We start from the raw sequence: 24,314 nt of genomic DNA, 5'->3' as shown, positions 1-24,314 counted from the left end.
GTGAGAATAATTTCACATTTGGTTTAAAGTATCTGTGACCAAGAGCTTTTCTCTTAATGTCCTCCAGAATGGTTGGGTCAATGAGCGTACTCCAGATAGTACTTATTGCAAAAGATGGGTTGTGCTGCTGAATAATGGTTTTGGTCTCAAGGTAGAGATAGCTGTCAGTCATCCAGTGGCGTTCCTGCCACCGTCACCACTTCCTTTTAGAGGCACTTCTCAAATACCTGTGCGGCTTGGGGTCATAAATATTACAGGGTTGTCCATATAGAAGATGAGTGCTCTTTGCTTTCTTCATTTGCCATTGCTCTCACAGGCATGAGAAGGCATTTTGCCCAGCATTCCTGCATAACCAGCTCTTATTAAAGAGGTGTTGTGGGGAACACAACGTAAAGTCTAGAAAATATCATCATCTAGGTCAAAATGAACAATGAACCTGTGTCTGCCCATCAGGAAGCAGACCTGGTAGACCTAAAAAATGGTGAGGTTTACATTGTGTAGTCCCTATGAATTGGCTGAAATAGAACTAATAATTATAAAGTGGATGGAAGTGTCGCTGTCTTGATAGCTAGGAAGAGCACCAGACAGATTGATGTAGGCAGCCGCAAAGGTTAGTGTGAGCTACTTGGCAGAACCTACAGCAGGTAGAAAATGGACTAGGGTCTTGGTTCTAGTGGAAATCAGCCCTTTGTGTGTTGGGACTTTTCCAAACGGGTCAAATCAGTGAAATGCCATGCATACTGCTCCTTGTTTGTAGGTTCTTCGGTATTCTAAAGCAGGTACCTGGTCTACAGTAAAGTCTAGGGTTTGTTTGTACATGTATGTTTAGGGAATCTTCTATCCCCATGCGTTTCTGCGTAGCTGAGTAGTAGAACCGTAATAGAGTGAGTTGAATGGGAATCTGTTTTGAAAACAAAGACATTAAATGTGTTTCCAAAATACGGGAAGATGCCCAGAGCGGTCTTCTGGACAGCTGGAACCATGGTGAAGAACAATTACAACTGAGCAGCTAATAAAATGTGAGGCTGAAGGTATTGTGCATTTCTGATATTAGCTTTCTGGTGAAGATATGAGCATTAAGTATCCAGATTCAGTCAAAAAAACATTGAGGGGGCACTCACTGATCCTTTCAAGAACTTTGAAGATCCCAGCATAATTCAGCATGATTCTTCTTTTAGCTGTCATTTGACTATGGATCAGGTCCTTTGAGATGTAGTTTTTGTTGACCAACCTCCTACTGTTTGTTCCTCCATCCGTTTTGTTGGTGCTGGTGCAGAGTCAGGCCCTATAGTGACTGTCAGCATATGCCTGATATGATGAAGATGTGGAAATAGTTTTATTCTTCGTGTTATAAAATTTTATCGGTGTGTACATATATTTGTATCTATATAATGTCAACTGTCTTCAAGAGTCATTCACTCTTGCAGTAGCTGCCAAAGCTTGATGTGTTTATTTCTCATCTGAAGTGCTGCCATTTTCCTCCAAAAGCTGGGGAAGCCAACATTTAAAGCCCCAGTAAAAGCTCACCGTAGCCAAATATAGTTTTATGCATTATAAAATATGTACAAATATTGTAAACCAAATAAGGTTTATATGTACCCAAGATCAGCCACTAAATAGTTCAAATAGAAAGCCTGTCTCTTGCTGGAACCCAAATATTTACACAATGTATCTTGAATGAGGAATTAGATGCCCCACTCAGCCCTGCCAAATTATTTAATGATTTTTTTCACTTACTAAGCTAGACCTGTAATCTACTGAAACCTTAAAAACATGCCCACGGCCTGGACACTGGCAGCCAAACCCATCACAGCGCTAGAAATTATCATTGCTTTGTTGAGATAGCCAGCAACATCCCACTGACCTGCTCTCTTTAAAGAATTTTTTTTTCTGGAAAAAAAAAAAAAACTACCTCCATCAAAACCAAACTATTAAAAAAAAATAGACTGAGAGGGTGTTTAATTTAGTGCAAAGGTGAAGTTTGGGCTGGGAAGATGAGAGCTACATAGGTGGGTCACTGCCAAAATGGCTCTTCCCCTCCTGCTCCCTCCACAACTTTTCCAATGGGTGGCCAAGGAAAGCTTATCCCTTTATTTTTTTTTTTTCTCATTAAATCCGCACAAGTGCTAACTTTTCAAAGGCTCCAAGATTCAAAGTGCTGTACCCAACACTGAGTCCTTTCTTCTGCCTTTGATTTTCTGCACGTTTCAAGCTGGTCGGAGAGTACATTGGGGTTTTGCAAGGGATTTTGTTTGGGCTCGGCGGTGAGGTTTTAGCTTTCCCCTGCACCCTGCCAGCCTTCCCAGGATTATTGCCTATTAATTGCCTGTTGATAAAGGTGCTGATCAAGGAAAGGATTTTTTTTTTTCCCTTGGTGCTAGATTTTCCAAACTTGATTGGCTTTATTAAATGGAAAGATAAATAAATTGAAAGCCTCCAATATTAGCATGGGACACCAGCGGTTTGGGGTCACGAAGTCACTTGGACTTCCTCCCAACAAAAGCAACATCATTTTTCAACGTCCAGCCCCGTGGCATCCTGTGGTGCCTCGCACAATTCGTTAGTGTCCACACCTGCTCTGTGCCGCCCTCCACGCGGACCCATGGCAAACCCCTGTGGGTTTGGATGGGGCAGGATCAGCCCCCAGGAGATTTCTGTTATGCTCATGGTTTGGAGCCCTGTTTGATCTCCTGCAGTGTAGTTAGATAAAAGCATGTGGTTGGGATTTCCTTGTTCTGTTATTAAAGCAGAAATTCCCCTTTATGTACGGGGGAAAAAGCCTTTCCTTTACCTTACAAAGGATGTTACAATTCAGAAGGGCAATCTCTGTTCCATTTACCTTTTTTACTTTGGAATAAGCAAATCCCTCTGTTGTACTCTGCCTTGGTTTTATCTGTCTGAAAAATTGGGATAATAATCCCATCTCTGGCTACATGGTCCCATATGAATATGCCAGGGTGGTCTTGATGCATTAGGGGATGGTTCATTGGCTGCTGCGTAAAATATCTCAGCATGGTGATAGCAGTAATAAGAAGGATGTGAAGTCCTTCTGCAGTGCTATTAAAGGTTTTGCAAGTGATCTGAGAACACAGGTGCCTTATAGCGACAGGCAGAATGGCCAAATAGGGCCATTTTAGGAGAAGGTGGACCATCCCTAAGTCAGTGTAATTTTTTGTATGCCTTGTAGGGCTACTGGTCACTTCAGTGCAAATTGCCACTTGTTAGCATGTTCTGAGACGTACCTCATCTATCCTCAGTAGTTCTGTACTGTGGCTGGGGATGGGAAGTGGGAAGGGTGGAGGAGATGGGAAGTGGTAGAGGTTGGAAAGTCAGCACCATTGTGGGCAGTTCAGCTGTTGAATTTGTTGATGCAAATCTTTGCAGGCAGGGATTCATAACCTGAATTTTTTATCACTAAAATGAGTTACACTGGGGCATAAGAAGTCATGAGGCAAAATGTGATCTCTCTGGTATAACCCTACACTACTTTGCCTTGCCTTTCCAAGGGTGCATGGGCTGTAGCTCCAGTTCTGGCTACCTTTGCCTCCTAGTGTGAATAAAGTTTCTGTGGTGTTTTTCTAAGGGATCTCAAAGGCATCTTGCTCCGCTTTTAATTTTCTGTGTTCTTCCAGACTTCCCTCTGTAGTGTTTTCTGCAAAACCCATTCTCTGGACGCCTTTTGGCTCTGCTTCAGGCCTCTCCGTGCTGGAACCCCCTTGCCAAAAAAATGTGGGTGGTGACCTAGTCCAGTAGACAACCCATGCTCCAAGAAATAATCTCTTGGAAGAAGAGCCATCTTTAGCACAATTTACCATTCAGCACAGGCTGGGGCTAGGGTCTTCTGTTGCTTGGGTAATTATGGCTGCAAAAGCAGCCTCTTACCCAGCCCTCGAAATCAAGGGCATGTTATGTCTTCTAAGCAATATCCGTTCAGCTATGGAGTGTGTTTATGTTTCTCATGTTAAAAAAAAAAAAAAAGGGGAGGGGAGAAAAAAAAAGGGAATCTGAGGTTACTGTTTTGCTGGAAAAATGTCAAGACTCGATTGGCAATATCCCACTAAACCACAAGTTTGTAGGAGAGAAAACAAAACCATTGGATTTTCTGAACTATGCCTATGCGCGCTTAAAGAAAATATATACCATATAGGTCAGTTATGCTCTTATTATAGCTGTGGCAAGCGTACATATAATTGAAATGCGGAAATACTACCCCATGCTGTTCAGTGAATGAAGGGAAAACAAATCTTTATTATTCCTGGGTTCATATAATATATAGGAACACTATTGTCTTTTTTTTTTTTATTTTATTTTAAGCCAGTTTTAGCTTTCAGATGTATTTTATTGTCTGTGGGAACATGTGTTTTACAGACCTGTCATGTGAAAGCTATTAACAAGAGGAACTGGAGAAATAACAATAAGCCACGTAACCGTGGCATGTCTACTCCCCGAGTTCAACTGTTACGCTGCCGCTTCAAGTGCATGTGAAATTGGATCACACCGAGCGCCGTTAGCTCTTCTACTGCAATTTTTCATTGGGAAACTAAGGATTTTTTAAGTGGCCTATTAATATCATATTGCTGGCATCAGAGGCACATTTCAGGGCCAAGCTGGCTATGCCTCAGAACAGTTAAATAGCAGAATGAAGATCAACTGGATTCACACGAGATGTCCGATCGTATTTACCAAATCCGAGATGGGCATGCAGGTCTGAAACCTTGGTTTATCATTTCACATGTGTTGGAAACTGCCCTGTCCTGCCAAGCACTGCAGGGCTGAATGCTCACCATTAACCCATTTCTGGAGCTTTTGGAGGTGATCTGGTAGGAGTCCTGAGTGGTGGCCCTGGCTACTTCCAAAAGGCTTTGGGTATGAGTGGTTTTGGCCCTGCTCACTTGGAGCAGGCAGCGGATGAGTGGCACTATCTTCTTTTATTTTTTTTGTTAATAGGCTAACAAAAAACCCCTAATAATCCTGGATTAGGTAAACCTGTTAACAGAGAGCAAAGGGAGCCAAAATGGATTGCGCAAACAAAGGACAAAAATTGTTCCCGTGGAGATGAGGAAAGTTATTTTGATTATGTGTTAACTCCTCAAGCAGTACCTTTGCAAATCACGCTCAGTGGACTGTGATCCAAATTTATAAAAAAAAAAAAAAAAAAAAAAATTGTTTTATTTTTTTCATTGCTGGTTAAAACAAACAAAACAAAAAAAAAACACTGATCTCTTGGACTTCTAGCTGTGCTAACAAACCAAGGGGGGCTTAAGCAAGTTGATGGTTGACAAACATTCCCACATGCTTTCTACTAGGTCTGGGCATAAGACTTGCTATTTTGGCCCAAAGCTTGAGCCACTCTGCGTTGTCACCTAAATGGCATCCCCTGTGCTTTCCACTGGCCACGGCTCATGGTTTTTCTGCTTTGCCTTGGCCCCATCCTTTACATATTCTTGCTGTGCTGCATCAGGTGCTCTGCCTTGTTTGTTTTCCTCTTGCCAGTGTTCTGCTCTGTGAGTGGGAGGAGGGTTTCCTGCACGTTGTGGTCTGTGATTTGCTCTGAACGGGGTTCAGGGAATTAGGGCCTTGCTTTGATGGGGATGTACTGCTTAACAGCAAAGATGGATGGGGAGACTGAGGCATGAGGAATGTGTGTGCCCTGTGCAAGTTAACGTTGTGGCTGGGAAATACCTTTTGAGGTAACGCTGTGTTTCACCAAAACACTAAGGAGAATATGGAGTTTCACATGCACAGCAATCTCGGTGTCCTTTTGTGTGTCCTAATCCATGGCAGTCTGTTTTTTGAGCCCAGCACCTGATGCAGAGCTCCAGCTGAGCTGGTTGGATGCATCTGACTTGTGCAGGGGCTTTCAAATGGTGTTTTATTACGATTTTCACGTGGCCTTAGTGTGATTGAAGGGGAATGGGCTCTGATGGGCTTTCAGTAGCTACTGGAGCTGGGTGCAAGCTCAGGTTACCCTTGTGTGGATGGGTGGAGGACGGATGTCCTGTGGCTGCCTAAAACACATAGACTTAGGGCATGGGAGGGTACCAGCATGCCCGTACCCTGTAAATAGGAGGGAGCCAAGGGAAGGCTTCCAAGGCATAAAAGGAACGTGGGTTGACTTTAGCTGGGCCAGTCAGGTAGGAAATGCAGTGCTGATACCCAATCCCTCAGTGTTTGTTTGCACAGCTCGTCCTGCCTGGCGGCAGGGCGCTGTGGTGGGGCATCAGCCCACCGTGGAGAAAAGTGCCAGCTTTGCTTTCATGGCTTTTTGCCGAGGGATTGCTTTTGGGGTCCGTTCCTGTAAGTTAATATTTGCAGTGCATGAGGCTTAACTGAAACCAGGCAGAGCAGACATCTGATAACCATAACAGGAGAGATGCTTTCTCCCCACAAGAGCAACTTGGAAAAACAAAACCCAAAGCTATCCCCTCTGGAAAGATAGCAATACGAAAAGAGAAGCATCAGGAATGGCACTGGGTGGTTTGCAAGGGTTTTTCTACTTTTATTTTATATGTGTGTACATATATGTATATATGTATAATTTTTATGGCTTGTTTGTATTTACCTTGTATCACTGATGGGTTGCTTATCGTCTCCCCTTCTTTCTAGCTGGGTTGCCCTTCCTCATCATTGAAACAAGCACAATCCAGCCCTACCAGCGGGGCTTCTACTGCGACGATGACAGCATCAGGTACCCGCTGAAGTCGATGGAGACGATCAACGATGCAGTGCTGTGTGCTGCAGGCATCCTCATTGCCATCCTTGCTGTAAGTACCATCTTTGAAGCCTCCTCTCCTGCCCCTTGGGCATTCATGACAGCTTTTTTTAACCTCTGTAGCCGGTCCGTGCTATGTACTGAGGTGCACCTCTTCTCGGCGGCTATCTGACTTCCGTGTAAGTTCAGTGAACATTTGCAAATGAAAGCTGGTAATGGGAGGAATAAGATTACTCTCGAAGCTCATAAACAGGCCCAAAGCTGTTTGGGCAAGTCTGGGAGCTCTGCAAGAGCTTTTTCACCCTGTGGTAGGAGTTCAGAGCAGAAGCAAAAAGAGTTGAGTGTCAGTGAGGACTTGGCATGGTTTGTCCCTATTCAAATAACTCTAGGTATTTGCCTATTTTATAAGGCTGAAAAAAAAATAATAAAAAGATGAACCTTTTCAGCTAACCAGTACCTGGAAAAGTTTCACAGGTTAGTATTAGATTTTTAAGAGATTGTATAATACAGGCATATTAAAAAGACAATTAAAATCTTCCACGGGGAGCATATTCCCAGAGCCCTCACTGTAAAAGGTAGTTGATACACCACCTTCCCAACGTCTTCATTTCTTTTCCTGCCAGGTTTCCTAGAGCTATGCTAAGAGATGATGATTGTACAGTGAGAGCTTTATATTTCAGCCAAAAAGCTGAACTCAGCCCATGGAGCTGAGCCTCCTTCCACCAGCACGTGTCTCATGCTTGGGCAGGAGCCGTCTCCTGGCTGCTGGTCAAACACTTGCATCTGCAGATGAAATTCCCAATGAGTTATTTAATGAAAAGTACCTGCATTTTCCTTGCTCACCTGCTGGCAGCACAGCTCAGGTGCTTTCCCAAAGATGCTGCCTTCCTCTTGCTCCATGCTGGAGATGGGGAGGTCAGGAGCACTTGTTCCCCTCTTGGCTTCCATCCTCCCTCGTGGGAGCAATGTCATGGCTGGTAGATATTTTAGTGTGGCATGGTGCCTGCTCCAGTAACACCTTGTCCCCAGCCTTGCTGCTTTGAGTAGTTAATATAACAGAACGGTTCTGTTGGAAGGGACATTCAAAGATCTTGGAGTCCAATGAATGTTCCCCAGAATAGCCTCCCTGTGTTGTCCCTGGGCGCTCATGAAGCGCCAATGTTCCCTCTCACTGGGGCCAGCAGAAACCATCCCGTTCCTTTCATTTTGCTGCCAATAGGCCATGAGTCTGCTCGCAGGCAGCAGCGAGATGTGCAGTGCATCTGCCAGCTTGTGCCCATCTCTCCATCATTCCCTGACCACGTGCATTTACTTAGCAGAATAGGTCCCCAAAACACCTTCTCCTTATTCCCTCCCTACTCAAAGCAACCCCCAAAAGGTGACAACCCCCTAATTCCATAAGTGCAGCAGAATTTTACCCTGCAGGTGAATTACCCCCGAGTGTGGAAAAGCCATAAAAACGAAATGAGAAAGCCCCTCATTTTCACATTACTGCCTGAGCTATCGTCATGCTGGCTGCATGCGGAGTGTGCTTCGGATCAGTAATGAGGCGGTGGCAAATAGAGGAGTTGGAACAGAAACTGGAAACATAATCAGCTGCCTATGTGATCCATCAGCTTTCTACCAAGAAATAGCAGGTCAATTAAAAGAAAAAGAAAATCCCCAAAGAATTAGATGTTTCTGCACTGGTTTCACTGTGCCCACAACAAATGTAATTTAATAAGGTAAATTCACAAGCTCCGTTATTTGCTGGTGAGTGATACAAATGGCTAACGAGGAATTGAAGAAACAGATTTCTGTGCTATGGCAGCACGTGTGGAAAATTCAAGTCAGTCTGACCTCTTTTTCAGATGTAACCCAGATACCAGAATTATTGTAGCATAATAGGAATTCCTTCCAAATCCACAAAGCACTGACTCTGTTCCTTTTTGCTCAAAACATTTGCCTTCGAAAGGCAGGACAGCGGTTAGGAGGGCTGCCAGGGGGATGGCATGTTGGGTGGCAAAGCCAAAATCTTACACCCTTGCCTTACGTGGCGTGATGGGCAGCCTAGCCCTGGGCAAAAGGTCCAGGTCATGTTTTAAATGGCTTGAGGACACTCAGAGCTCCAGTTAAGTAAACACAGAGCCACAGACCTTTGCTTCCATCAGGCTGTGAGGAGATACACATTTGTCTTTAATACCTACGTATTTACTGATGAAAGGCAAATTCCCATGCAGATGACCCTGAAGTTGTGGGCTGTGTGCTCCCACATCTCTTCTGACTGTTTCTGCTAGAAAATTGTCAGTTTGATCTTCCTGGATTAAAGAAGCACGTTGGTGTTCACTGGGATGGAAAATGCCCTTTTCTTCTTCCTGAGCCTTGTGCAGGCACCACTGCAGTGTGGCCCCAGCCCTGACACCTGATGAGCTGTAAACACCTGTGGAAAATACCTAAGGAGGTGGATTTCATGGGTAATATGAGTTTCACATCCAGGTTAGCTGACTGTTTTGCAGTTCGAGGTGATAGGCTTCAATGCAATTAAGCACAGAGAACGATGCTCCAAAGACCTAAGGGTTCGAAAGACTCTAAGCAATCACAGGCTAATTGAATTGCAGCTGATACCTTGTGATAACAGTGAAATGGGCATGAGAACTGAAAATGTGCAAAAGGCATGCACAGACAGAAGAGCTTGCTATTGCCTTTGTCATAATGGCCAACTTTTTTGAACACGTGTGGCAGTCACGGCGCTCATCCCACGTGGATGGCTCGCCAGGGACACGAGGCAGGAGCAGAGCTGAATGGATAGCTTTGACTTGCTCATTTTCAGGATGTCTTTTCAGTTCCTGCACATCTGTGCTACGTTAATTTTCCACCATCCTGCTTTATCTGGGACGGCACTGCCAAAAAAACAAGTTTACCCAATTTTAGTTTCTCATTAACCTTGAGCCATGACTTTAACTGAGCGTGGAGGGCTCACGGCTGCCCAGCCGTGTGTTAGTGAGGGAATGAAGTCTCCAATTTACAATCTGCTACATGTGTGCAATTACCGAGACCACCAACGGTGAGAAAAAAATATTAATCCCCAGACTTTTGTTGGTCCTTGCTAAAAATGTTGGTCACATGCCTTTTCCCAGGCCAGGAGCCTCAGCTTTACGTGGCTGTTTGTGCATTGGGAGCAATGGCACATCAGCTGGTATCAGATGTCGCCCTTAATTCAGCTCGTCTCCCCTTTGCAAGAGCTGGAGAGCTGCAAGGCTCAAAACTCCCTTCTTGCAGATTTAGGTGTTTAGGAGGCTGCAGGCAGTGGCTGTGCCCTTGTGTGCATGGCAGAAGCCTTTGTATGCTGGGTGCATGATGAAGGCAGAGACAAGGTACTTGCAGGTTTTTGTCACCAGCATGAGAATGAGCCCAGGGAGATGCAGATGGATGGGAGTGAGTCTCCAAACAGCCCCAAGGACCATCCGCATCCATCATCTGCATCCACTCCGGATGCCCAAGTGTTGCCTCCTGGCAGAGGAGCAGGAGATGCTCTGACATTCTTCTGTGGTTCTCATGCAAAGAGATTTCCTGGATCCCAGCTTGGGCTTGAAGGTAGCCCAGAATGGGGATAAAGACTGTGCAAATGATGGTTTGGAGTCTGTGAGGATTAAAATGGAGCTGGTTAGCTGCAGCTCCCCAGGCAGCTCTTGGGCACGACCAGGCTTCCAAGAGTAAATATTAGATTTGACGTGTAAGCCCTGGATGACAGTGCAGCTGCCTGATATATTTCTGTGTACAGCTGCTGAAAGATCTGGCTTGGTTTTTGTTTTTTCATTATTGTACTTGTATCTCTTCTTGATAAACCCTGCTTAGCTGTGATTTCAGACGCCTTAGGTCAACCTTTGTTTTCCAAGCTGTGGTACGAGTGAGTTCAAACAGTGATACAACTTCATCTCTTCTTGGCCTAATTGCCATACTTTTCCAGTTTATTAGTTTCCAAACGTTGTGCCAAGCTTTTAAAAAGGTAGGCAGGGGAGCCTTGTCTCCTGAACGCCTCTGGCAGGCTGCCACACCAGCAGGAATATTGCTGCCTGCTCCAGAAAGGGATTAACATGAAGGCATTTTTCCTGATGGTTGAATTTACGTATCGCCGTCCTTGTGACCAGACCAGAGAGGGGCAGAGACGATGGGGCAGCCAAAACAAAACAAAGAAACCCCTTGCCTTGCTTTATTGGTCAGGTATAAAAGCATTTAAAGTAATGAATGAAATCCTGAAGTTGTAAATCTGGAGCTCAAAAGCTAGGTGTGTAACGTGACAGAGAACAACTTAAGCCTTTGCCTCTTTGGGAGAGGTGAGACATTTGGACTTGGTTTCACAGCCAGATTTTCATTAAGCTGCCTTTTAAAAGTTGGGATTACAAGAAGCCAGCCCTCTGCTCTGCGATGGCAATATTGCCAAAGCCTTTGGTGGCACCACAAATGCATCGTTTGCTGCCATGCAACTTAGGGATCCCTTGAGGTTCCCAGCAATACCTGGTGTGTGTGGTGGCTTTGCATGGCTGAAATGGAGTCTGGTGGTGGCAAATTTGGGGCCAGAATCTGGGAAGCTCAGCGTTTTCTGAGTCATGCCCTGTTGTGTGCATGGGTTTCAAAGAGGAAGAGAGACAGGTTGGGAAGTTGTTCATTTTTTTTTTTCCTTTCCAAAGTCACTTTGATGTGGGGACAGTGGATCTGGCTTCTCCTTCCCAAACAATCCCATGTTATGTATCTGTTTTATGTTGAATTTTTATTTCTGTGACACTGAAATAGAATAGAATGGGGCACTATTTCAGTTCTGTGAAGATACACAAACATGCTAAACCAAAATCCAGCTTTTTTTTTTTTTTTTTTTTTGAAATTTTCTATTAACGAAACTTTGAGGAGTGCAATCTCTTCTTGAGAGGCAGTAAAAAGTGGAAGATGAGGAGGATCAGGAGGTGGCAACCTCTGGACTAAGCTTTACTCACTATGGCAACAGATTCTTGGTTTGAGATGCTCATAGCAAGAAGAGCAAATCATTAAGCAGCCTGTTGTAAGAGTGAATTTTGTCTCTCCTGGCTTGCAGCTTGGCACATCTTCATCTTGCTGTCTCGGCTGGTTTTGCAAAGCATCCTTCCCTCTCTCTAACCCCAGCCCCTCTGTGTTGCTTGATCCCCGCAGATCATCACGGGAGAGCTGTACCGAATCCACTACCTGAAGGAGAAGTCGCACTCCTTTATCCAGAACCCCTACGTGGCAGCGCTCTACAAGCAGGTGGGCTGCTTCGTTTTCGGCTGTGCCATCAGCCAGTCCTTCACAGACATTGCCAAAGTGTCCGTCGGGCGCTTGCGGCCGCATTTCCTGGAGGTTTGCGACCTGGATTTCTCCACCATCAGCTGCGGGAAGGGGGTTTACATCCAGAACTACACCTGCAGGGGAAACGACAGCAAGGTCCAGGAAGCCAGGTGAGAGCCCTTGTGTCCCTGTCGGGGGGAAAGCGTCCAAAGAAATGGGCTGCTGATGCCAAAACGGTGTCTCACGCTAAATATTCTCAGGGTTTCTCTGCCAGCAGTAGACGATCTCGCTGCTGCTGTCCCTGGGAAGGCTGCAGCAACGGGTGGTTTCCCTCGGGAGTCGTGGGGTTCGCCTGAATAGTTTTCTTCTTCCTTTCTCTGTACTCCTACACTATTGTTTCGTGAGAGGTTGCTCAATGTGGGAATTCACCATAAGAGCTGAGTTAATGTCAGCCATCCGTCCCGCTGTGCAGGGAGGGCTTCTCCTTTAGGTCCCTAGCACCTCCCTTTCACGCTCCTCATCAGACTCATCCCATGCCCAGTTTTGACATTTTTAGGGGGAACCTAAATGAGGGGCGCCTAAATGCCGTAATCAAGCGACCGGAGAAGTGCTTGCTTTTCATTTCTTCACGGTTTCCTGGTTATTTGAGGCGAGACGATGAGTTATCGTGCTGTCCTGGAAATAGCTGCGCTGTCCCACGAATAGACCAGGAAGGGACGAACAATGCGCACATCCTGCCCATCCGCTCGTTTTCGGCCTCGGGAGCGAGCAGGGCGGATAACAGGGCTTTTGTAACCCGAAAGATGGGGGAGTTGTGGTTCCCTCTGCTTTGGGGCCATCTCGCTAGCTAATGGGCAAGTTACCCTGTTATGTGTAATCTTGTGACACCGAGAATATGGTAGTGGCTGGTTCTTAGCACCTGTTTGTTTTGCAGGAAATCCTTCTTCTCCGGGCACGCGTCCTTCTCCCTCTACACCATGCTGTATTTGGTGGTAAGTGACCTCAGCCTTACTGGAGATGGAGCTGGTTCAACCCCTGACCCCCACCCCAAGGCATTCCCCCCCGTTCGGTAGCAATAGTAGTGAGATGAGGACTAGAGATGGGGGAGTTGGTTGAAAACAAGAGCCCAAACACGCCAATGGTGGAAAAAATCTCACTTTTGGACCCTGCGGTGTTATTTGGGCTGGAAACTCCCGGGTTATAGCTGAGCTGTGCAGCTTTTGGATGTAGCCAAGGCTGCAATTAAATCCGAGCCCTGCTACCCCAGCAGATGACTTGTGCATTTTTGCTCACCCCAAGCTGCGGTTTCCACCAGGGAGAATTTTGAGGGTGCCAAAATACTGCATTGGCCATGGTGGTGGTGGGGGGATGCACCGTGGCATCTCCATCAGGGGTGTGGGTTGATTCCTAGGCTGTGTTTCAGGGCTGGCGGAGCAGGTGAAGCTGCCTGCCCGGCCGGATCTGTCGTGGAGGGCTGAGGCTCGTTTTCCTTTGTCGGTGACAAATGGCTCTGCCCTTCCTGCGCGGGGCCCGTGCCAAGGTGCTTCCTGCCAGGGCTGCCGCAGGCACGCTCCCCGCGCCCCCAAAAAGGTCCCGCACTGAGTTTTTTTTGTGGAAGGGATTTGGATAGTGATTTGTGCTTTTAAAAAAAAAAAAAAAAACAAAAAAAAAACGGTTTCAGGTTCCTTTCAAGATTTGTCCCCCCTCCCCATCTCCTGTAAGCTCAGACTGGCAAGCAAAGAACCAGCCCTGTGCTTGTAGTGCTTGTAAAAACATTAAACATGAACTCTTATTTATCTATTAGCAGTGCTTCCCCCGTCCCTCTACTTTCTCCTCTGAAAAGATAAATTACTGCAGCTCCCTCCTGGCTTTTAATCCCTGGATTTACCCTCCGTGGGCTGGGCGCTGTTCCTGTAATTTAATTACTAAGCTTTCCAGGCTGTATGGGGAGAGTGTATTAAATTCTTTCCTCATTCCCCCTGTAGTTTTTTTTTTTTTAATCTGTTCTTGAAATATTTTGGGAAACAGTTTGGCCATCTCCTCCTCCCAGCCACGTTACAATAATGAGGTTGAAGCTCTGCCAGGTGCTAGGCTGGGGGAGAAGCAGCCCGCACCCCCTGTGTTGCCCTTACCAGAAGCCAGTGTGGGGAGGACGAGGCAGGAAACAAAAGAGAAACCAGCTCCCTGCCGCAGCGTGTGTGGTGTTTTGTTTTGTTTTTTTTTTTCCATTTTCCCACCGACAAAAATCACTGCTTGCACAAAAATGGCCCTCCTGTGCCCCAGCCAGGGCACCCGAAGCGTGGTGGTTGGCAGCATCTCCCCCACCCCGTGCCGGAGCCGCCTCGTGATGCTTCGCAGGAGGCTCGGCCCTCCTGCCCTGCCCTCGCAAAACTTTCCGAGCTGAGTTTGGAAATTGTCACTCTCACTGCCTCGGGAGGGGCATTTATTTATTTCTGAGTGTTCTGCAGGCAGGGAGATAAGTTGGCCTGGCATCTGGAGGCAGCAGGGACTGCCAGTCCCCACTAAGTCGGTCGTGTTTCTTCCTCGAATACTTAGCAAGGTTACTGGTACTTTTATTTTTTAGGAGAGGCAGCTCCCAGGCCTTTTTGGAAGCCCAGCACGACCTCTCACCCTTTTCACAGCATCGTAGCCTGTGGCAGGGTAGGGGACAAACCTGGGCTTCCCAGGCAGTGCCTCGGGGAGAGCCCAGCCCCATCCCATGTTCCCAGTTGCTCGCTTTGGCCGTAGCTGGCCGACGCTGCCAGGGCTTGACCCGCTTTCCAAAGGGCGCCATGCAGACCGCTCTGCTTTGCCAGGACTTTTTGTCCCTTGTTTTTCTGAAAAAACAGTGGTTATGGAACAAGTGAGATGCAAAATGAGAATTCAGATGCCTGGAAGGCACTGGTGGCAGGGGGTGCGCTGGAGACCCTAAAGCAGTAACGTGTAGCATTCCCTTAGGACATGTGGAAAAAATGTGGCTCATTTTCCAATGCTGCTTTGTACTAGTGCCTGCACTAATACAAAGTAGCCTAATTTTCTTTTAGCTTTGCAACAGGCTTTGGAAGTGCTCCTGTGTAACTCTGGGGGCCATGACTTCGGAGCAAAAAGTCAGCTCCGATCTGTTCACTATCCTTTCCTTTCCCCTTATGGGAACATTGGAGCTGTCAGCACCCAGCAGCCGCTGCTCCTCTCCCCATCTGCTCCCCTTATTCCTCTCCATGGAGCAGTTTTGTCCCCTAAGAATGACTTTGTTTTAAACTATACCTTGTCCAGTGACCGAGATAAGGTTGGTAGCAGGCTCCCTCTGACCGGCTGTTCAGTTGTGCAGTGCCTTAAAAAGTCAGGGGAAAAAATCACACCCAGGGTTCAGCCATAAATGAATGAGAGGATTTTTGGAAGACTAGCTAGGGATGGTGAAGTTGTAACATGGCAGCAGGTTGTTGCTGGAGCAATGGCAACTGGGAGCTGGCAGGGGACCTCTGCAAACTGGAGGCACTGGTGGTGGTGAAGGCACTTTGGGGGCATTTTGGAGCTGAGCGAGAGCTGCAGAGGTTCAGCTGGCCAGCCGTGTCCTAAGTGCAGCGTCCAAGCTCTGTGTTGAACAATACTTCATTTTCCAAGAACAAGTCACTTCCTGGCATGCCCTGGCATGGCTCTTGCAGCCCATTCAGCACGACGATGGCTTCAAGTCCTGTGTCCCATGCGATGGAGGTCGTGGGTGCAGAAAGCTTTAGTCGGTCTATTAAAAGATATTACATCACCCCACGCTTGAAGTCAAGCCACCTTTAAAATGCAGCATCCACACATGGGCAGGGGGATATTTTTGATGGAAGTTTGCTCTGTGTGTGCTCACCAGTGATGTGCTGGTGTGTATAAACCCCGTGCAGAAACAAGTTTATGGTCAGTAATATGTTGTATGTCGTGGTGGGATCTGTGGCCAACAGGGTCTGTCTGGAGACCTCAAGGATGCTGCAAAATGCCTTCCGTTGGGGAAAATACCTGCAGAATCCATCATTGCTGGAGTGTGTTGGGTCTGCAGAGGGTCCTGCAGGGTCTGAGGCTGGGCAGGAACAGGGAGGCGGTGGGTGACCAGTGCCTGGTTTCAGCACTGAGCCCTGTGGCCAGCTGGTCTCTGTTGGGCACTATTGGTTTGGGCATGGGATCCCAACAGGGACCTGTGAATTGATGCCAAGCCCTGGAGGGCTTTGGTGGAAAAGTCCCACAGAAAGGCGTTTGCCACACAGTCAGAGCTCCTGGGATTTCATTATAAGCCCTGAGACTTCAGGGCTAAGTTTCTCGCAGCCTCCTTGTCACCAAGAATACCCAATTAACATCAGGCCTTTGTATAAAAATTTAAAAGGGGAAATTGCGCTTGGGCAATCCTCTTTGTCTTAATTTTCCTTGCTTTGTTGCTCCTTGGCTGAGCGAGCCCATAGCCCATATTTATAGCAGGCTGAGGAAGGAGGAGGTCTGTAACAGCTCACGGTGCACCCAGCCCACACCTCAAGTTTGTGGCGAGGCTTCGAGAGGAGCAGTGGGGTTTTCTGCTCCCATCAGGCACCTGAGACCATAATGCTGATTATTCTTTTTCAGCCAGAACTTCCCCAAAACCCCAGCCATTTGCTCAGAGGGTGAAGGAAAATAGTTAAGTTAGATAGATATAGATAAGTTAATATCCCTCAGCAGCGTTGGCTGATTCTGGAGAAAATGAGAGTAAAACAGAGCAGCTTGGGTGTTAAATGGGTGTTCAGTGGGTGAGGTTGAAGCCTTCAGATCAGAAGGGGTTTTAGTGCGGTCTGCTGTTTGTATGGAAACTTACAGGTGCTTCTGGTTTTGCCTGGGTGACCATGGAGCTTTGCACTGGCGTTTCTTGCCAAGGGCAGAGAAGCTCCCAATGCTGCCGTGCTGCTGAGTGATGATGTGTACGAGGGAAGCTCCACGGTGGTTGTGGACTTGGATTGAGGCTTGGTGGTGACCTAAGTACGTGAAAAAAGTGGTTTATACCAGAGGCTGGGGCCGAGGTGCGACCTTCTCTGCCGAGCAGACGGCGATATTCCCAGTAGGGTGGGAGGATGCTGTGCAGCCAGCAGAGGCGGGGAAGAGGCAATCAGCTCGTCCACGTGGTGCTGGGAGGTCTTTATCCTTCTGCCTACATCGAGGGTTTGAGGACTTCTGGCCTCACACCGTTTCAGTTACTGCTCCAGATGGGGCTGGAGGAGGTAACGTCAGGTTAACTCCGAAACAAGACCGGCTGCTTCCCAGAAGGAAACCTTGGGGTGACTCAGAGCCGTGGTTGGTGGAGCTCAGCCTTGTGGTGGGGGCAGCGTGAAGGGGATGGGATGTCTGGGTGGCAGAGAGCCCTGGGAGGCTGGAGATGAGGTTCTCAGCCCGTGTCCCTGCCAGCTCCTCCCCAATGGGTTCGCTCAGGGGTTGTGTGTGGCCGCGGGTTGTCCCCGCCGACGCTGTGGAAGTCCCCTGGCAGGAGCAGAGCTATGCGATGCCCTCGAAGCCATCTGCTCCGTGGTAATTCGGCTCCTGCCAGAAGCCAGGCAGTGGGTGGGAGCTCCAGACAGCTCCTGCTGTGATCTCGCTTCATTCTCTCCATCCACCCCTTCTCTGGGCTGTTCCCATTGATGCTGCTCCTGCCTTTAGCTGCCCTGTGACAGTCTGTGGTGCAGATAACCCAGGCTGTGGTCTTGCTCTGCCGTCCCCTCCCTGGAAGAGCTTTGTCCAGCCCCACGTTCCCACCCAAACCTGGCAGTCCTTAGCAGGCATCGCTCGGTACGTGCTCCCAGCCTGCTTCCAAAGCAGGTTCTCAGACAAGTGTGGGTGTGAGTCGGTGCTGGGTGCTCTGGTGGCTTCCAGGACACCCAGGACAGTGCTGCTCAGCCTTTCCACGCCTTACACAGGGCCAGAGGGTGTACACGAGCTGCACAGGCCAGGGTTGTGCTGGGGAAAGTGGGAATCAGTTTGCAAACAGCCTCTTGCACCATTTGAAGGAAACGGGGCTTGCGTGACCTTGCTGTCTGCATCTGCGTGGCAATTTGTGATAACTTTTGAACTCCTGGGCTGATTTCAGCAGGGCACAGTGGGGATGGAGTGCAAGTTGCATGGAAGTAGGGGAACGGGACATCGCGATGCAAACATGCAAGTTTTGCTCCAAGTCCAAGTGGTTTCGGACTTGGCTGTTTCCTGGAGCAGGAGGCACCGGGGCCAGAGGACACGGGGGCAGAGGCTGGGCAGGGGAAGGGAGGGCAGTTTTTGCAAGTGTTTCTAAAGAAAAGGTAAAATCTCCGTATAATCTAGTTGATAAAATGGTTTGCCCAAAGCACAAATCTCAAACAAGTTAGACATTTCTTTCCTTGTTTTATAGAATTTCCTGTGTTTTTTTTTTTTTTTTTTTTAAATCACTTCAGACTCCAAAAGGTGTCTGTTTTATCATGTTCAAATTCAGTGTTAGTTTTTTATTGCTAATTTTTAACCAAAAATTTGCTTCATCTCTTAGACCTATCTAGTTCGAGCTTGTGGGATATAAGGATTTGAGGGGATGTTGGGGTGGTCTAAAGGGACAAATGTCAGGTTACCCAGCATCAAATTTCATTCTTAATGGCTTTAGTGGGACACAGCCTGAAGTGTAAGACATTAAGTTTCAAACCCCCTGGTAGAACTAAGGGTAACAGTTTGTAAGATATAGTACATGGAACTATTTTTGCTCTGCAACAACATACTGGAAGCTGAGCTTTGCACTGTACCCTGGACCTGAAAGTATTCCTGAGACATTTACTTCACCAGACTGCAGCAGTGGGGGGTGCCACAAGGATCTGAGAGCCATAGCTTGTCCCCCAGCATCTTGTGGACCAGTTTGCACAGTGTGGGGTGTGTGCTGTGGGGATGTGGCCCCGTTCCCAGACTCTGGCTGGTTTGCAGAAATATTCCCCAGAATCATAATGTGAGCTAGCCAGCACCAAGCTGTTTTGGTGCTGCTCTCTTCCATGCTAATTGGCTAACAATTTGGGTAATTTGGAGCATCTGCTCCATTCCGATGACATGATGTTTCGTTTCCTTTAACAAGCCTGGTGTGTATTCCTTCCAAAAAGGGGTAAATAGAATGCTTATGCAACAGCCAGACACACTAAATCAACCAACACAGGGTTCCCCCATATCAGCTTTCCAATTAATTCTGCTTCAGTAGGTAAATGGTATTATTAAGCTGCTTGGGGTTTCTGGTGAGAGCTTCGTTCCCTCCTGTCTCAAGGCAGTGTGAACTGCTCTGGGTGCACAAAAGGGGCTGTAAATGGGTATCAAGCCCCTTGCCAGGCTCCAAAGTGGCAGGCAGGAGGTCACAGGCCTGTAGAGAGCATCCTTTGTGTTAAAAACTCCCCCTCCTTGCTCCATGGGGCCCCTGCATCTACCCCAGTGCAGGTGGGACCCTCAAATTAACTCACCCTTTTTTCTTTTTTTTTTCTCTCTTCCCTGCAGTTTTATCTGCAGGCCAGGTTCACGTGGAAGGGCGCCCGCCTGCTCCGTCCCCTGCTGCAGTTCACGCTCATCATGATGGCGTTTTACACCGGCCTGTCCCGCGTGTCAGACCACAAGCATCACCCCACCGACGTGCTGGCAGGCTTTGCACAGGGAGCCCTGGTGGCTTACTGCGTGGTGAGTGCTGCTGCAGGGGGGGCCTCTGGGGCAGGGGTTACTGGTGCTGCTGCTGTGAGCTCGGCTTTTTAATGTAGCGGAAGGGCTCGTGAGAAAACTGTTAACAAAAGCTGTGTCTGCTTGTCTGTGGCAGCCTGGGCTGCTCTCATGCAATTTACTCTCTGAGGAGTGACCTGACTGCAGGACCCGTAACTGGAAGTGACAGATGGAAGTGGTGGGGGGCACTGGGGCTGTTCTCAGGGTTGCTGCCTTGCCTGGAAACAAAGGGGCTGGGGTCACTCGTGTCTTTGTACAAGCTCCCCAAACCAAGGCTGTAACAGCTTACCACTTTCTGGTCTAGAGGTGTTTTTTTTTGTTTTTTTTTTTTTCTTTAACTGATGGAAAAGTGATGCAAAACGAGGCAAGGAATTAAGTTCCCTAATGCTTTATTTCTCAGGGAGAGAAAATAGGTTGTGTATATACTTTCCACTCATTGATAATAATCCATAGCTAAGTCAAAAATGGCACGGCTGGAAAGTTGTTATAAAGCATTATTAACCCACTGGGCAAAGATTGGGTTGTGGCGTTGCTGAATGCCAAAGTCCCGTTCAGGCACGTGGAGCCAGCAGATGCAGAAGGCAGCTGCCTTAACCCTGCCGCCAGCGTCAGCACAGCTCCTGCATCTTCCGTACCAATACTGCCAGGGTGTTTCCACACATCCTGGTCATCTTTTCCTCTGCGGGGTTTGCAGGAGGTCCAGACACCGGGTCACATCACCAGGCTGTGTTACAGGGGTGCAGTTAACCTTTCCATATGCCAGCAGTATTTGGGATATAGGGCAGTGGCTGCCCGGATCACGGTGTCAGGAAGACAGCAGCTCTCCGGATGCTTGGTGCAGACATCCCCAGGCTTCCTGGCTGGGGCCAGCAGCAGATCTGGCCGTTTTCCCCCCAGCAGATGGAAGCTGTGCTGGGAAGGGGAGGCCACAGCAGCGCTAGGCTGGTTTTCCTGTATGGAGGCAAAGCAGTGTAGGAAGCAGCTGCCTGCGAGCTTCACAGGTGGGCACGAGTTTGCTGGTGCTGCCCTTTCCAGCCAGCTTGTGGAAGGGCTGGTCATCTCCATGCCCTTTGGAGACAGGGGTTGGAGGCCAGGAAAGCCTCACCCCAGACTCTTTGGGGTAGGTGGAGGTCTTAGAGCGTTTTGTTGGTGTGTCCCAGGGCTGCTAGCCCAGGTTGGGTTCAGGTGCTCATGCAGGGGATGCTGCAAAGCAGAGGCAGGGACCTGCTGCTCTTCCCCTCCCTGCAGCACAGCCTTCAGCAGCACGCCGGATGATGGCCGTTAAAACACCGTAGTTATCAGGCTATAATTTCTGCTAGAAACCGATTGTGGGTTTCACCTCCGAGGACTGCCAGGACTTAAATCCAGGTTGTGCTGCAGCAGACGCGTTTGTCCTCCAGTGCCTGAAATAACAAGCAGAAGACATTAGTGTCAAGCGCTTCCAGCTGATGAAACATTCGGACTTGGTTCCAGGGTGAAATATAATGAGGACTGCTTAAATGGAAATAGTTTTTATGCACGTCGCAGGCAGCCTGCTATGTGTCGTGCAGTTTATGTCTTTTCTGATGGAGAGAAAAGGGGAGGTGTCAGAAGGACACGCTCCTGGTGTTGCTCTGGTTTGATCAGAAGGTTGATTTAACCTCTCTGTCTGTGATTAAGGAATTCTTCGGCATACCGAAAAGGAATATGACTTGCTAAGTGGCAATATAAGATATTGGCTTTGTACAACAGGCGCTCAGTCTTCTGCTGTCAAGTTTTCTTTATGGGTGGAGAGCACCTTCTACAGGAAATGGAGCTAATCCAAGTGAAAAACTTTGCACGTTTATTAGTCCTTTTTTGTGTTAAACACTTCAAGCATTAGGAGGATTTAACACACTGTTTTAACCCCAAAAGATCATGTTTCATGATTCCTATAAGTGTTTGTATAACCTCCAGCCACGTTGAAGTGAAATACAGTTTAAAGAGAAAGGAAACCTCTTACCCAGTCTCTGAATGAAACCCCGAAAAGCAGCAAGCAGCACAGTAAAGGCTGAAGTGCGCAGGATGACACTCCACCATAACTCACTCCTGTCCAAAACAAGGACCAGGCTCAGCGTAATCCCCATATGCTTCTTGAACTGAGCACTCTCCTCCCGTAAATCAATTTGTCATGGCTGTGTCGGTGCAGAAATTGGACATCTTTTTGATTGAATCCAGCTCTCCGAGGTGGGCACGCGAGAACGCTGGCACCAGCAGCCAGCCGAGCGGAGGTTTTACGCTTGTTAACAGCCAAGAGGAAAACCATCACCAGAGCAGCTCAAGATGCTCATGCTCTGAGATGCGGCAGCAAGAGGCCAGATCCAGGCTTGTGATCCTCTGTGGGTTCAGCTGGATCCTGTGATGGAAATAGAGGCGCAAATGCTGCTGCTTGGATGCCCTGTAAATGACTTTACCAGCTCCGTTACAAAACCAGGCAGCCAGATACCAACATGTCCCCAAGGAAAAAGCCACTTTGCATGTCAGCTCCTTCCGTGCCTGTCTGTGAAGCAATAAAAGCTGAGCAGCAACAGCTCGGCTTCCTGAATCCGCAGTTATGGTTGTAGGAGTGAATTGCCATTTATAGCAGGTTTGGTGTCTATTCAGCTCAGTTCCTTATCTTCCTGTGCTGATATGGACTTGCAAAAGTTGTTTCCAAGGACAACTAAACTTGCCGTGTGAGGCTGTGGGTAGCTAGAAAATGTGGAGAGGCAGAGGGGAATGTCTCAGCTCCTTCCCTGTGTTACCCAGCCTGAAGGTGTAAATCTGATATTACTCATTTGAGCACCTTGGATTTTTTTTCCCCCCTCATTTATCTTGTTGCTTAGATGTTGGATCTGAGTACTGGAGGAGAAAAGTCAAATGTGCTGCTAATTCCTGCAGCTGCCACATGCTGCTCTTCCCAGGGCTTCAGTTCAGCTAACCCACACCTTGCTCTGAGTTACCAGCGCTTGATGATACCTGAAGCTGAGCCAGCGACTTCGGGCTGGCAGAAGCCACTGATGGCACGACTGAAGTTCTGGGATTTGGTACCAGCTAACAAAAAAAAGAGTTCTGGCTGCTTTTTGCTACCTCTGGAGGATCTGTGCTGTCTAAGTCTTTTCCCTCCTGGTGTGGGGCTGAGGTTTGGCATGGGAGAAAGTGCCCCGGTCTGACGGTGCTGATAAGCTCAGTGCAGTGGCTGCCAAGGGAGGATGTGGAAGTTTCCTCCCAGCACTTTGTTTCTTATTGTGTTGCTGCCTCCCAAAATTGCCAAGCGCTGGCTTTTTCACATCCGGGAGAGGGCTTACATCACGGGATATTTAGGAAAAAGCAGTCAGGAATGGCTCCTCCTCTATTCTCTGGGCTGGTGGGGAAAGGGCAAGATGTAAATCAAATCCATCGTGTGCTTTGGACTTGCTGCCTGTAACGTTTAGTACAATTTGGATTTGAGGGCGTCTCATTGCCTACCTGGTGTCTGCCTAAATGTGTTATTTCACATCGATCCCATCCCTAAAACGGCTTGTATGAGTCAGGCAGGCTCATTGGAGACCTTTGTTTTGTGTGAGTGTGAGCCGTGTGTCTGTTTCCTGGCTTTTTAACCCGCTCAGCAGTGGGGTTGGGGTCCTGCTCTTGGTGAAGACACAGCAATAAATGAAATTGTTCTGTCATGTTTTTATGCTGTGTTATGTGAGGTCTGAGCCTTCTGTGTCCTACGGGAAGGTGGTAGCAGGTGCTGGGGCTACATGCAGGAATTCAACAGCACAAGAAGTGTTTGAGCCTGCAGCTTTGTACGTGCTTTGTAAACCAAATTTGTGAATGAAGCATCTCCCAGTGGGGCTAAGTTTGCCTTTCCCTCTTGTTCCCCCAGGTGTTTTACGTCTCAGACCTCTTCAAACCCAAGACAAAGACCTGCCTGCCACCGCCCCCCATCCGGAAGGAGATCCTTTCACCTGTGGACATCATTGAACGCAATAACCATCACAACATGGTGTAGGCCTTTGAGAGATCGGATTGGCGTTGTATTTTATTTTATTTTTTATTTTTGCAAAAAAATGACTGCTGACAGCAACTACCTGCTGCTCTCAAATCTCATCAGACAGTAGAATGTAGGGAGAGACTTTCTTGCCCGACCGGTAAAGTCTTACTCTGTGGTCTTTTCAACTTGCGACATTTGGAGGAGAGGGGTGGTGGTCAACTAAGTCAGAAGCGACAGTGAGAAACAGACACACGACAAAAAGATGAACAAGCAAAGAGAGCTGCCGGAGTCCTGGATGTGCAATTGGTTTGAGTGTTCATGTTGTAGTGAACGCCAAATTGTTCATAGCGTAATGAACACTAAGGGATTTTGGAAAGCTGGCCATCTTAGTTGTTTTTGTTTTCTTTTTTATGATGAAGATGTCCAATGCCTGCGAGGAAAAAAAAACAACTCACAATTGAATTATATAGCACTATGTATGAGAAACAGCACTGAGTCAAGATCTGGGATTGGTTTGTAAGAGTTGCTTTTTTTTTTCCTATCGGATGCTGGTTTGTTTTTGCCTCCTCTGTTCCATACTGTGACTTAGCGTAGAAGAAGCTTGCCCAGTCAAAGATCTCCGGAGGGTCTCTGTTCACACTACACACCTTTCACAAGCAGTCC

General features: G+C 47.7%; 1 protein-coding gene across 2 annotated transcripts in view; it reads left to right on the top strand.

Moving 5' to 3' along the window:
• Window positions 1-24,101, top strand: part of PLPP3 (phospholipid phosphatase 3) — a 41,414-nt gene extending 17,313 nt beyond the window's left edge. The window contains exons 1-6 of one of the 2 annotated variants that reach the window (XM_082765900.1): window positions 4,421-4,705; window positions 6,607-6,764; window positions 11,873-12,156; window positions 12,921-12,978; window positions 19,466-19,642; window positions 23,544-24,101. In XM_082765900.1, coding sequence (XP_082622026.1) covers window positions 4,666-4,705; window positions 6,607-6,764; window positions 11,873-12,156; window positions 12,921-12,978; window positions 19,466-19,642; window positions 23,544-23,669 — 843 coding nt within the window. In that variant the 5' untranslated portion in view covers window positions 4,421-4,665 and the 3' untranslated portion in view covers window positions 23,670-24,101. Of the gene's footprint in view, window positions 1-4,420; window positions 4,706-6,606; window positions 6,765-11,872; window positions 12,157-12,920; window positions 12,979-19,465; window positions 19,643-23,543 lie in introns of those variants that run through there. The other variant, XM_082765899.1, reaches the window with a different exon arrangement.
• The last annotated feature ends 213 nt before the right edge of the window (window positions 24,102-24,314 follow it).

The sequence above is a fragment of the Aythya marila genome (assembly GCF_965140915.1).
Source record: "Aythya marila genome assembly, chromosome: 8".
NCBI lineage: Eukaryota > Metazoa > Chordata > Aves > Anseriformes > Anatidae > Aythya > Aythya marila.
This window is presented reverse-complemented; position numbering and strand designations above follow the sequence as displayed.